Raw genomic sequence first — 12,274 nt, 5'->3', positions numbered from 1 at the left:
GACAGCGGAGTCTCTGCCCCTGAGGCCACTTTGGACGCAGGACACTCAGCCCAGCTTCACACTGCAGTCATCGACCAATCACGACTCGATCTCTGCCTACTGAACTACTTGGCTCAGGACTGGTCTGCTGAGTACAGGTTTGACTTCCGTTTGATTCATTGTTTTGATGTTTTGCTTTCCCGTTGTCATTGTGTTCTTGATGTCTACACTTTGTGAGTATATTTGTCCATTGTGCCAGAGGAAGAGATGTATATTTATTAAACATCTTTATTATATAAAAGGTAAATCTAAAATAACGCATTCTGCAATAACATTCTGCTTGAAATAAACAAGTTATCCTGTCATACAGTTTTCACAGTGACAAGGAAGAGATCACCTTCATAGTGTTCCAGTCGCTGCGAGAGAGTGACGAAGACGACGGTGAAGACACGGAGAGCAAGAGGGCCGAGTTGGATATAGCCGTGCATGTCAAATATGACCTGGGGCAAACGGTGGTTGCCATCCACTCACCATATTGGATGGTGAACAAGACGGGCAGGTTGCTGCAGTACAAGGCTGATGATATCCACCGTAAACACGCCCTGGACTACGACATGCCTCTGCTCTTCTCCTTCAAGCCTCGTTACTTCCTGAAAAACAATAAGGTGAGAGGGTTTCAAATTAATTAGAAGAAGAGAGTTGATTTGATGTTTTATCTGGATTCTTTTTATTTAGTTCATTAATAATTATGCAGCTTTATGGTGAGAATTGAGAAATGATACCTCCATATCTCCGACATTACAATAACATTCACAAATATACATTTGTCTTAACATAAGTGTGAAAGAAATTCCTCTGCATTTAAAGCGTCACTGGAGAGGAACATCAAAGGGAAACTGGAGACATTTTTTGTTTTCAATTAAAGCATTTAATGAGTTAGCTAAATAAATGCTATCACTATCATTAAACTAGGAAACTAAGTAAGTTAGCCATGGACAACCTTTCATTCTAAGGAACATTGAGCCGATCCATGACCTCTGGCTGTCATTTCTTCGTGTATATGAGTTTGATGCCTTTCTTTTCATCGCTCAGGTCCGTCTTATGATCTCAGAAAGTGAACTCTCTGATGATTTCTCCCTGGATACAGTTGGTAGCTACGGAGATGTCAAATGCAAAGGCCGATATAGAGATTACTTGGTGAGATTTTGCTTCTTTGGCTGATATTCACACATGCATGTGTATGATTTTAGATGACTTTAGTATGTAAAGTAGGCAGGTTTGGTTATTGAAGATAATCGTCATGTTTGTATGTGTGCAACATCTGTCTGATATCAGGTTGGTGTGAAGATTGACGCGAGCAGTTTCAGTCTGACCCGCATCGTGACCTTCGTGCCGTTTTACATGCTGGTCAACAGAACCAAGCACAGCGTCTTCATATGTGAAGAGGAGGACGACAACTGGACAGAGGCTCAGCCAGGACAGGTCAAAGCCCAACCCGTTGTCGTTTGCATCTGTGTTTCCCTGCACATGTGGTTCACTCTAGGATTCTGCTGAAATTCACAATGTCTGGATTAGGAAAATACGTTACTATTACAGATGTACTTGTTGGGATTTTCAAATACTGAAGGACTTACTTTTTAACATTTTCAGATGCAACCCATACTGTACATTGTTATTGAATGTTTTGTTTTATTCCACATTTAGTCAGCCATTCCCTTCTGGCCTGGGAATGACACCAAGCAGCTGAAGATCAAAGTAGAAGGCTGTTTGTTGCCTCCTCGGACTATTGACTTCACACGACCAGAAAACTGCTTATTGCTGCATCTGGACAATTCTGTAAGTGCAAACAAAGATACGTGTAGTCGCTTCATGTTAAATGATTAATTCCGAGATGCACTATATTAAGAGATGTTTAATTATGTCTAGTGCTGATCAAATGTACTCGCATTGGCCTCCAGAGCATTTAGGAAACCTTTATACTATATACCAGCATGTAGACCGTTCTTTGTTTTTCTTCTGCAGGTGGGTGGGATGGCTGTAGATGTGAACTTGTCAGAGCACTCGGCCACAATCCGATTCTCTGAGTACCACGACGGTGCCGCCCCTTTCCTCATTATCAACCACACAAATGACCAGACTCTGCACTTCTATCAGAGGTGAGAGATCAGGAGGAGCACCGTTAGAAGGACGGTGTTGTGTTGAAACTAAATACTTACTGGGTAGCATGTATTTGTGAATCGGCTCAGACTGGGGAGGAAAAAGGATATAAGTTAGATATTAAACATGATAGATTAAGCTTGTCATCAAACATGTGACACAGCGGGTCTTAATCAATCACAGATATGAATAATTCAAGTTAGGTGGGGGGCTCAATAAAGAAGTGATTGAGATGCAGGAGAAGAGTGAGTGAGATGCATTTCAAGTATGTGCTGAAGATGGACTGGCACTAAATACTTTATGTTGGTGAAGATAAATTCAAGACTTAAACAAACCTTTGTTAGAAAATCTATTTGCTTGGTATACTTGTTATTTACAGTGACGGGTGCATAACATCTCCCACTGCTTTATTTCATGATATGTCAGTGCTTCTTTGTTGTAAGTGTTGTCTGTAAATGTGCTTTCATGGTGCTCCAAGTTTCCTTCCAGTTAAGTTGCGGATGTGGCGCTCTCGCCTTAAGATGAGACGATGCCTCAAGTGTAAAGAGAAAATCTCTCAAAGATCATAGTAGGATGTTGTGCCAGCTGTGCCATGCCTATTCATTCAGCCTCTGTGTTTTTCATATTACTACCTTTGTAAACATCAGGTTTAGATTTCACCCCCAAAGGAACATTTCTTCATGCACAATGTTTACATTTGCTGTTCATTGATTTGTTTTTTGCATGTTTCTGAATGACGATACTCTTTCCTCTTGTTGCAGCAGCCTTAAACAGTTAAGTTAATGATAACTAACAGTGTTTGTTTTTTGCTGATAGCAATTTATGTTTTTGTGTTGTGGGTCATGCAGCGCCCGGACAGAATCCTCGTGGGTGGCTGACAAGCTACTCGACCTCTCCTTCTCAATGGAGGAGGACAGGTAGAAAAATATGAAAAGGGAAAACTCTTCTGACACACTCTGAACTCGGATAAAGAACGGCCTTAGATAGCTAGTTTAACGGATAGCTAAAGCCAAATGTGGGAGGGAGAAGAGGAAGAATTAAGTATGGCATGAAAACACGTCCAAAAATCAAGAAAGATGCAAATACCTCTTCAACAATTTTCGGGGGCGGGCAAGAGGGCACAAAACACACAAATACTGCAGTATGTAAATATGAATTGGTGTAACATTATTCACTTCACTGTGACATCACACTTAAGTGCAGAGTGTGGTCAGATCAAGAGTGCAGGTAAAGATTAGTGGAAGAAAATGGATTCAGGTTTGTCTGTGTAATCTGCTCCTCACCAATGAGAAATAAGACTTGTTAAAATATTATATCACAAGACATTATTGTGCTGGCAATATACTTAAGAAATGTTTATGCTCTGCTGGGATTTTACACTGATTTAAGGACCATTGGTTCAGTAGAAGGAGCAGGTTAGACATCTAAACCCATTTACACATGTATTACTATGTTCCTTTGCTCTCCTATCAAGTGCTAAATCATCTTTACTTGCTGCTGACGGGATGGGATTCTGCCAGTGGAATCACACCTCCTGCTTCTTCCAGTAGTTCTGTTGCTTGACTAGTATTCTCTGATTCTCCATCTGCAGATTTATGGCTTATTTCATTTTCTTATGTCTGCTTTGTCTCGTCCGAATCGAGCTCTGTATCAGGGTGAACATGCACATTTAAACCTTCTCTCTCCAGTGGCCGTCGTTCTGTCCTCTTCTTGTCGGTAGATGGGAATTGTTTGTGTATTCTGTCGAACAGGTACTTTGGATTGGATGGTTGTCGTGGCGGTATATACTCTTGGTTGCTGGGCTCTGTTATATTGTCTTCTGTTTTACTGCAGCGTCGTCTTGCGTTATTTGCTTCCTGTCATCTCAAATCAGTGGAATATTGTTTCCTGATTATTTCTTTTAGCAGTGATGAGGAATGTTACTGATATATACTGTGTGTGTGTGTGTCATGTGTGTGTGTGTCATGTGTGTGTGTGTCATGTGTGTGTCATGTGTGTGTCATGTGTGTGCAGCTCTCAGAAGAAGGAGGCGGAGCAGGAGGAGCTGGAGGCTGGGAAAGCTGTGCACTACACCTGGACTGAACCCACCGGGTCCCGAGAGCTTTGCTGGAAGTGTGGTACTTACAGTGGGAAGCTGAAGACTGAGGAGGTACTGTGCCTGAGACACAATCCTTTCTGTGGTTGAGGAATAATACAATAGTTGTACATTATGTTGGTTTACTCACAGACACCTCAGAGTTGGTCTAGTTCATCCATGTTTCTGCTTCTTTTAGGGCCAAATAATCTTTTGCATGTAATAATATTAAACGTAAGCACAGTTTAACTGTCGTGGTGTTTTAGATGTGAACACAATTGTTAGAGGAGACATTATGTTTGTTTAAACGGTATGCGTGTTTGTCTCTATCTTCAGGACCTGCGTGAGGACATGAGCAGTGAGGGAAAACTGTTTGTCATCTCCTTTTATGAAGGTAAAGCACAAGGAGCTTGAAAAACAATACCCAGACCCCTTAAATGCATTCTGTAGGTTTGCTTTACACGGTCTAGTTTTCACTTCAAACGATCCTCACAATATCCTGTTTATTGTCGGTGTATGTTGCCATGTACACGTTGGCTAGAACTGTCAAAATATGAATTGAATAATGAATCACGTAACTTCAACCAGCTTTAGGAATATGCTTACTACTACTATGCTTTTGTTTTTTTGTCTATCTAAAGGGCTCCAGCGCGTCGTGCTGTTCACCGAGGAGCGACGTATCTACAAGATACTCTGTGAGAGCGAGAAGGCGCAGCTGGCCGAACAGGAAATCATCCTCTCATTACAGAACGTGGGTGTGTCTCTGGTCAACAACAGCAGCGGCCAGGAGGTCTCTTTTATTGGGATCACAAGGTAGCCGACCAGCACAACATACACATGTGTACACATACACACACATGTAATAAAAAGCAGAAAACATGGCCAGGTTCATGTTATATGACCATGGCTCACTGCCGATTTACTACATCAAAATGTGTATGTGTTGTGGCATAGATGGTGATGTTGTGTGTGAATAGTATTACAAGGCAACATACTGTTCTCTGATATGCAGTTGAGATTGTCCAAAAACATCCGGCATCAGATACTTTCGAGGCTCAGACGTGCTTGCTTGATGATCTTAATTTTATACAAACGAGATGCAGTTATTGTTCTTTACACATCACATCAGTGAGTGAGAGACAAAGTTAGCAAAATTAGAAATTAAACAGTTAACATTTCCTCAACGTCAGATAAATTGAAGTCGCACTTATATGAGAAGAGGGTGCTGTGTTAAATGTTTCTTCTTGTAGAATAACATAGTAGCAACCGAGCCGTTTACCTATAAATCGTGTTCTCTGAATACTGCAGTAAGATGCATAAGTATTCGCGTGATGCCAGCCCACTCCTGTTTAATCCTGCTGTTAAATACCAGGCAGTGATTTGACAATCCCTTGTTTCTCCTTTCTTGTCACAGCTCTGATGTGGTGTGGGAATTAAAGCCAAAGAAGAAGAGTCGGTGGAAGACTCTGAGCTCTAAAGAAGCTGAGATGCTGGAGAGAAGCTTCAAAGCGTACGCTGAATCTGGACCCGTAGACCACGCCATCGTCGACCTGGAAAACAGCTGCCAGGTTCGAGACTAAATACTGTATATTTTGATATTCTGAGATGAACTGGGAAGACGCGTTTGATAAAATTTGAAAAAATAAACACAAAATCATTAGTTGCAGATCTATTCAATTGTGTGGTGTTTGTAATTGTCCTCCAGGTGTCCTTTACTCCCAATGGCATGGACATGAGGATGCTGCAGCCGTGTGATGCTCCTCTCAGGAGGCACTTCCTGCCTGGGGTGAAGGTGGAGTACAGCGTATCGCCACGACAGAGTGCCTACCGTGTCCAAATCCACCGCATTCAGGTGAAAAGAAGTCAAATATACACAAATTCCTCAAAGATCCAGTATATCCATGTCGTGTGTTGCAGTATTAAAAGTCACCCAATTGCCTTCCTCAGCATTTGTTCATGAATGTCCTTAGTTCACTTTCTTCTGTTTACTAGCTTTAGGTATACATGCTTTCTATCTACAGATCCAGAATCAACTGCCGGGAGCCATCTTCCCCTATGTTTTTTACCCTGTAAAACTGCCAAAATCTATCACCATGGATGCAGGTCTGTTAATCCACTCTGTGTGTCATGTTTAAGTCAACATTATTTTCGGTTTATATGCCGCGTTTCATTCTGGAATACGATTTTTCTTTTTTTTTCTTGTTCCTACAGAACCCAAACCTCTAACTGACATCAGCATCGTCACCAGAACAGCAGGACACTCCGACATCTCTCGCATCAAGTAACTGTTTTTCCTTTGATTCTTCTCTCACTTTACTGTCACTTCCTCCAGTGCCCCACCACTGTTTCTGTTAGTTGTAATGCGCTGTACTGTATTTGTGCTCTGTTGTCCATCTGGTAATTGATTTTTAATGTATACTTTGTTTCTGATATAATCCCAGCAATCATATTGCCCTGAAAACCATTTTATATTTAAAATCCTTTAAAATGTAGCCACATTCCTGTATATGTTCAACAGTATTCTGAGTTTTCCTGCAAAGTGGTCACGGGAGTGTCTGTCTTCCTCAGGTACTTTAAGGTGTTGATTCAAGAGATGGACCTGAAGCTCGATCTGGGCTTCCTGTACGCCATCCTGGAGCTGTTCACACCTGAGAATGCCAGCATCATGAGCTCAGAACAGGAGGTCAGTAACTCACGTATCCAAACACGGTTACTGTGACATACCCTGTGATTTGTTCAGAATCTGTGGTACTTAATATAATCTTGATCGACTTGAGGAGTCGTCCATTCTGACTTTTGTGCTTCTGTGGCTGTTTCTTCAGGTGGAACTGTTTGAGAAGGACATAGAGTACATAAAGACAGAACTAAACCATGCCTCTGCTGCTGACACCTCTCCTATCAGCCTCTATGAGTACTTCCACATTTCCCCCATCAAGGTTCGTACACTACAGTGTGTATTTAGGTCATGTTATATCGATGAAATGATGAACAGATACTCAGCATCACATTTCTTAATTATGTCCAACATCTCTGCAACAACAACACAAGTGCTGAAAATCAACGTGTTTAGTGTTGAAAAGGAAAAAAACATGAATAAAACAGCATCAGAATCTAGACGCAGCTGCAAAGCACATTTCTGTTGTGAGTTTTAACACCAGAAACAGCCACGCTCAGTCATGTTGTTTTTATGTTGCAGCTTCATCTGAGTTTCTCTCTGAGTACGGGAGGAGACGACGGCCTGAAGGAGAAGCGAGATAAAGAACTCATTCCCGTCCAGTCCCTCAACCTGCTGCTGAAGAGCATCGGCGCCACGCTCACTGATGTGCAGGATGTCGTCTTTAAGTACGAACGCATGTGACGGCCCAGATAGGCGACGCATAAATCACACACAGTAGCATTCATTTCTTGTTGGGTGAATCCCTGCTACCTCACCGATCCTGTCCTTGGTTTCAGGCTGGCCTACTTCGAGTTGACCTTCCAGTTTTGTACCACCCAGCAGCTCCAATGGCAGGTCATCAGGCATTATTCCAAGCAGGTAACGTGCACAATGGCAAAGCCACGGTTACTCAGAAACTGCGGAAGATTGTTCATGTGTAATTCATATTTACTTTTATTTCAGGCTATCAAACAGATGTATGTGCTGGTGCTGGGCCTGGATGTGCTTGGAAATCCTTATGGACTGATTAGAGGACTGTCGGAGGGAGTGGAAGCATTCTTCTATGAGCCTTATCAGGTAGGAATGTAATAAAAGTACTGATGAGTGCTAACAATCAAACAATGTTGTGGCATTAAAAAACAACAACATTGCGCTCATTATTTAGGGTGAACATTTACATCATACTCTATCTTGAGTATGAATTTATTGTAGGACTCCAGAGATTGTGAACAGCTATTAAAAACCAATGGAATATTCAAGATGTGTTATGTGGAGACATATCAGCACTAGGTTGACGTGTGCCTGCCTAAAGCCCCAACAGTACAGCCGGTACAGAGTGTCTTTATGTCGTCTTCCTGTTGAACTGTTATCTGTTGTTTCCCAGGGAGCCATCCAGGGGCCCGAGGAGTTCGTTGAAGGAATGGCTCTTGGGGTGAAGGCTCTGGTGGGAGGAGCTGTCGGTAAGTACAGGGCTTAAAATACTATCTTTAAAAAAGATGTCTGATCCCGTGAGGAGAAACGTGACTAATATCTCTGTGGCATACAAATATATTAACACGTTATTGCTCCTTTTAACGATAAATGCCATATTCATAACATTGTTATTCCAGCAAATATAAAGCCTGAATCTCATACAACTAGATCTACATTCAAAAGTAAACACTTTTCTGATGATTAGTTATTGTGTGTGTCTGCAGGATGTCTTTTTGGAGGGTGGGTGGTGTTTCAGTGTTTGTTCTTTTCTCTTTTGTGTTTTATTTAATAAGCACATCCAGTTTTCTTGTAATGAAATGCGCTACACGAATTTAAATTACCTTTTGCCTGCCGTATGGACAGAAGATGAAGCGGCAGAGAAGAGCACGGGTTCTCTCACCAAAGACTTTAAAGAAGAAAAAGGAGATATAATGAAGTAACTTTACAGTCTCGTATGTGCCATCCAGGGGGTATAGCAGGTGCCGCCTCTAGGATCACAGGAGCCATGGCGAAGGGTGTTGCTGCCATAACGATGGACGAGGAATTCCAGCAGAAGAGACGAGAGACGATGAACAAGCAACCCACCAGCCTGAGAGAGGGGCTGACCAGGGGCGGAAAGGGATTAGTGTCTGTACGTACTCAAACTTGTGTTAATCAGCAGAAAATATAACTTTTGACACGTTTTTAAGTGCACGAATTTAAACTAATTACCTTTCTGTTGCAATTGTCATTCAATCATTTAATAGATTAACTAGTAATAATAATAATGTAGCTTTGCCACTGGCCTGAAAGAGGGTCTGCCAACAGGAAGTCTGCCGTAATGAATGAATTGCTGCTACTTGTTAATATTGTTGCATTCTCTTTTCAGGGTTTTGTCAGTGGGATCACAGGGATTGTTACCAAACCTATTAAAGGTATGCTGATTTGGACCCTCATACAGATTTAAGTGATAACGTTTGGCACATGCTGATACGAAATATGAAAGGCCGAAATAGTGGCATAAAGTCTAAATATTGGTACTATGTAACTGTGCATTCTGTCACGTTTGTGGAACAGCGTACCAGCTCTGGTTTTCATCGGTTTTCACAAATGTGATGATGCGTTGTTGTTTCTTTTGCAGGAGCCCAGAAGGAGGGTGCAGCAGGCTTTTTTAAAGGTATTGGGAAAGGTCTGGTTGGCGCAGTAGCCAGACCTACAGGAGGCATTATTGACATGGCCAGCAGTACTTTCCAAGGGATCAAGAGGTTTGTGCCACACATGTGTTTACAGCACCAGTGTGTATTTGTTAAAGCAAACAATTAATGTGGATCTGTGGTGGAATCACAGGGGTGTTAAACACCAAAAGTATTTAAACTTGCAAAGTGTAAGTAAGAAGTAGAGTAGCACAGTGGTTGTTATTAGAGCTGGTCACTGGGTCATGGAAGAAGCTCTTTAGGTCTGTGTACTTGTGAATGTTTGAGTGCCACAGCTGTACTGTGTGTGTGTGTGTGTGTGTGTGTGTGTGTGTGTGTGTGTGTGTGTGTGTGTGTGTGTGTGTGTGTGAGAGAGAGTGTGAGTGTGTGTGTGTGTGTGTGAGAAAAGCTGTGTCTCAAAATACATTTGCGTGTCTTGTCTCGTTTTCAGGGCAGCGGAGACTTCACAAGACGTCGCCTCTCTGCGTCCTCCTCGCTTCATCCACGAAGATGGTGTCATACGACCATATAAGGAGAGGGAGGGCCTCGGAAGTCAGATGCTCCAGGTAGGACAAAAAAAGTCTCTACATTATCGACTCCACAGTCAGGGCTGGGCAAATAACAGCCGGTTAATGCGCTGCTGTATTTAACAGAGATGAAGAAAACTTAAAGTAACATACGCTTTAAAACAATATTGTTTATGCACTCTAAATTATTTGCCCAGTTTTGCTCGTAGAGTTGTGTGAGCGTACATACAGGCATATGGACATAGAGTTATTATAGGATTTATTTATTTTTTTAAACCATCTAGTTTAGTCTGCTTTATTCTAACTATCTTTAAACTTGTTTTATCCATTGTATTGGCCTTTACTGTTAACAGATCCTGAGACTGATTAATTCACCTCCGTGGCTGCAACAACATAAAATAACACATTTGCATCAAAAGTAAAACCAGAGAGAAGTTTCAGAACCCCTTTAGTTCCAAAGAAAACATGAGACGAGTGTTTAAGTTCTGTTTCATTTGTTGGTCTTACTTTTGCTGACATAGCAGTTATTCTGGATGGAGTGGGTGGAAGTTTCTGATCGCGAGTGTCAGGTCAGCGCTACACTGTTTGGTTCATAGTGAAGATTTACAGATAGGTGACAAATTAAAGTGTCCCACCGAGGTGCCGGGCCACAGCGAGCCTCCAGCACAGCTTTGATGCTCCTCATGTAAAGAGTCTAAAAATGTCTGGATTCTACTGGAGTGTTGTTCCCTCATCTGGCGCTTTGAGCACGGCCGCGCAGAGCGCTGTCCAACAAAGACATCGGTTTGGTCGAGAGCTGGTGACTGCGAAGACTATAGCACGTGATTCACGTCATTCTCATGCTCATCAAACCATTCTGTAGCCCCTCATGTTCGTCCCTTCGTGTCATTTAGGTTTTCCCTTTAATTTGTCACCCGTCTGAATCACCAGCCTCAGACTCGGGCTAAGTTCGTGTGTGTCGATGTGTTCGTGATAGAGTAGTCTCATAATTAGGAACCAATCACACAAGCAAACTACCAATCACGAGATGTCACATTTCATGCTTGTGTTTTATGTTTCTGTTGTAGTTCGTTACATAGGCTTCAAATAGATTGTGAGTTAATTGAATTTACTTTATACTTTGGGTGGGAAACTCTAGACAGCAAAGCAAATGGAAGGAAGCAAATTGAACTGGTCTTGAGATAAATATATAAAGAAGATATAATGTATGTTTGCAGCAGAATAATTCTTTGACGGAGGAGAGACGAGGCCAAACACACTCAACTTGGTGTGAGTGGTTTTGATCCGTCTTTATTTGACGATGTGACGCTACGTAGCTGTCTGGGTAGAAACGCTGTTCTCTCTGCTCTGACCCTGACTCTTCTCTCTCTTGTCGTGTCCACAGAGGAGGTTGGCCTTCAGTGAATGGCAAAGAACTCACTCAGAGGATGAGGGTGATGAGGAAAACTAGCAGAAGTGTAGCGTCAGTGCTTTGTCTTTAGTCTGTGCCAGAGTTGTAGTTCACGTGTGAAAGATTTAAACGAACCAAAGAGTAATTTAAGTGTTTCTATGTATTTCATATATTTTAGTTGCTTGTTGACTTGATGTGTCTTTATATTTTAATATCTAACTCCATCACTTTTCTTTCATCTTTTTCTCACAAGCCACTAAGGAAACATTTCGTCTTGTTTTTTTAGACATTCATTCATTCATTCACTGTCAGAGAAAACTCATAATCATAGAGATTTGTCTTTCTTTATCATTTTATCATTCTGTCATTCACTGCCCTCTTCTTCTCAATAAAGTGTTCACACTTTAAACTCCTGCCTGCCATTATCTTTGTCTTTCTTTCATCCCATCATCCCATTTTCACTCTTTGTCCAGACGGCCATTGTAGCCGATACATATTTACAGTGTGCCGTTGTTGGAAAATGTTTTTTTGTGTATGTAAATTGTCATGGAACATATACATATTGGTATCCTGCTAGTTGCTTTTTTTTTTTTTTTTTATTCTTGCTGTTTGTTTAAATATTCACTCACTTTCTTCCTCTAATTTCTTCAGAAAATTGAGAATGGACGTTTTGCCAAGTACAGGTACTTCGCTCATGCCAAGGTCAATGAGTCCGACTTCCTCATGATCACCAAGAGGTGAGTGTTGTTAACATCCGATTCGGCTACTTTCTCCTTTTGTGTGTGAGCATTACGTTTGGTTTTCCTACCGTGTTCTCAAACACTCGTGAACGTGTGTAATCAGTAA

The 12,274-nt window shown here is 41.7% G+C and overlaps 1 protein-coding gene across 5 annotated transcripts in view; it reads left to right on the top strand.

Annotated features, from left to right (window-relative positions):
- The window catches only part of vps13a (vacuolar protein sorting 13 homolog A), a 34,787-nt gene that overhangs the window by 20,775 nt on the left and 1,738 nt on the right, over nucleotides 1-12,274 (top strand). For 2 of the 5 annotated variants that reach the window (XM_076099424.1, XM_076099426.1), the window contains exons 49-73: nucleotides 1-137; nucleotides 350-644; nucleotides 1,072-1,176; nucleotides 1,315-1,461; nucleotides 1,684-1,815; nucleotides 2,002-2,135; nucleotides 2,985-3,053; nucleotides 4,150-4,285; nucleotides 4,547-4,604; nucleotides 4,852-5,023; nucleotides 5,625-5,778; nucleotides 5,916-6,062; nucleotides 6,232-6,313; nucleotides 6,422-6,491; nucleotides 6,779-6,893; nucleotides 7,033-7,146; nucleotides 7,407-7,552; nucleotides 7,664-7,745; nucleotides 7,830-7,943; nucleotides 8,251-8,326; nucleotides 8,807-8,970; nucleotides 9,208-9,253; nucleotides 9,460-9,583; nucleotides 9,963-10,077; nucleotides 12,080-12,165. In XM_076099424.1, coding sequence (XP_075955539.1) covers nucleotides 1-137; nucleotides 350-644; nucleotides 1,072-1,176; nucleotides 1,315-1,461; nucleotides 1,684-1,815; nucleotides 2,002-2,135; nucleotides 2,985-3,053; nucleotides 4,150-4,285; nucleotides 4,547-4,604; nucleotides 4,852-5,023; nucleotides 5,625-5,778; nucleotides 5,916-6,062; nucleotides 6,232-6,313; nucleotides 6,422-6,491; nucleotides 6,779-6,893; nucleotides 7,033-7,146; nucleotides 7,407-7,552; nucleotides 7,664-7,745; nucleotides 7,830-7,943; nucleotides 8,251-8,326; nucleotides 8,807-8,970; nucleotides 9,208-9,253; nucleotides 9,460-9,583; nucleotides 9,963-10,077; nucleotides 12,080-12,165 — 3,020 coding nt within the window. Of the gene's footprint in view, nucleotides 138-349; nucleotides 645-1,071; nucleotides 1,177-1,314; nucleotides 1,462-1,683; nucleotides 1,816-2,001; nucleotides 2,136-2,984; nucleotides 3,054-4,149; nucleotides 4,286-4,546; nucleotides 4,605-4,851; nucleotides 5,024-5,624; nucleotides 5,779-5,915; nucleotides 6,063-6,231; nucleotides 6,314-6,421; nucleotides 6,492-6,778; nucleotides 6,894-7,032; nucleotides 7,147-7,406; nucleotides 7,553-7,663; nucleotides 7,746-7,829; nucleotides 7,944-8,250; nucleotides 8,327-8,787; nucleotides 8,971-9,207; nucleotides 9,254-9,459; nucleotides 9,584-9,962; nucleotides 10,078-11,422; nucleotides 11,842-12,079; nucleotides 12,166-12,274 lie in introns of those variants that run through there. The other 3 variants (XM_076099428.1, XM_076099425.1, XM_076099429.1) reach the window with 3 other exon arrangements.

Source organism: Anarhichas minor, unplaced genomic scaffold, assembly GCF_050575085.1.
Source record: "Anarhichas minor isolate MPS153535 unplaced genomic scaffold, ASM5057508v1 ptg000025l, whole genome shotgun sequence".
Lineage (NCBI taxonomy): Eukaryota > Metazoa > Chordata > Actinopteri > Perciformes > Anarhichadidae > Anarhichas > Anarhichas minor.
Note: the sequence above shows the minus strand (reverse complement) of the source record. Positions and strands in the feature narration are given on the sequence as shown.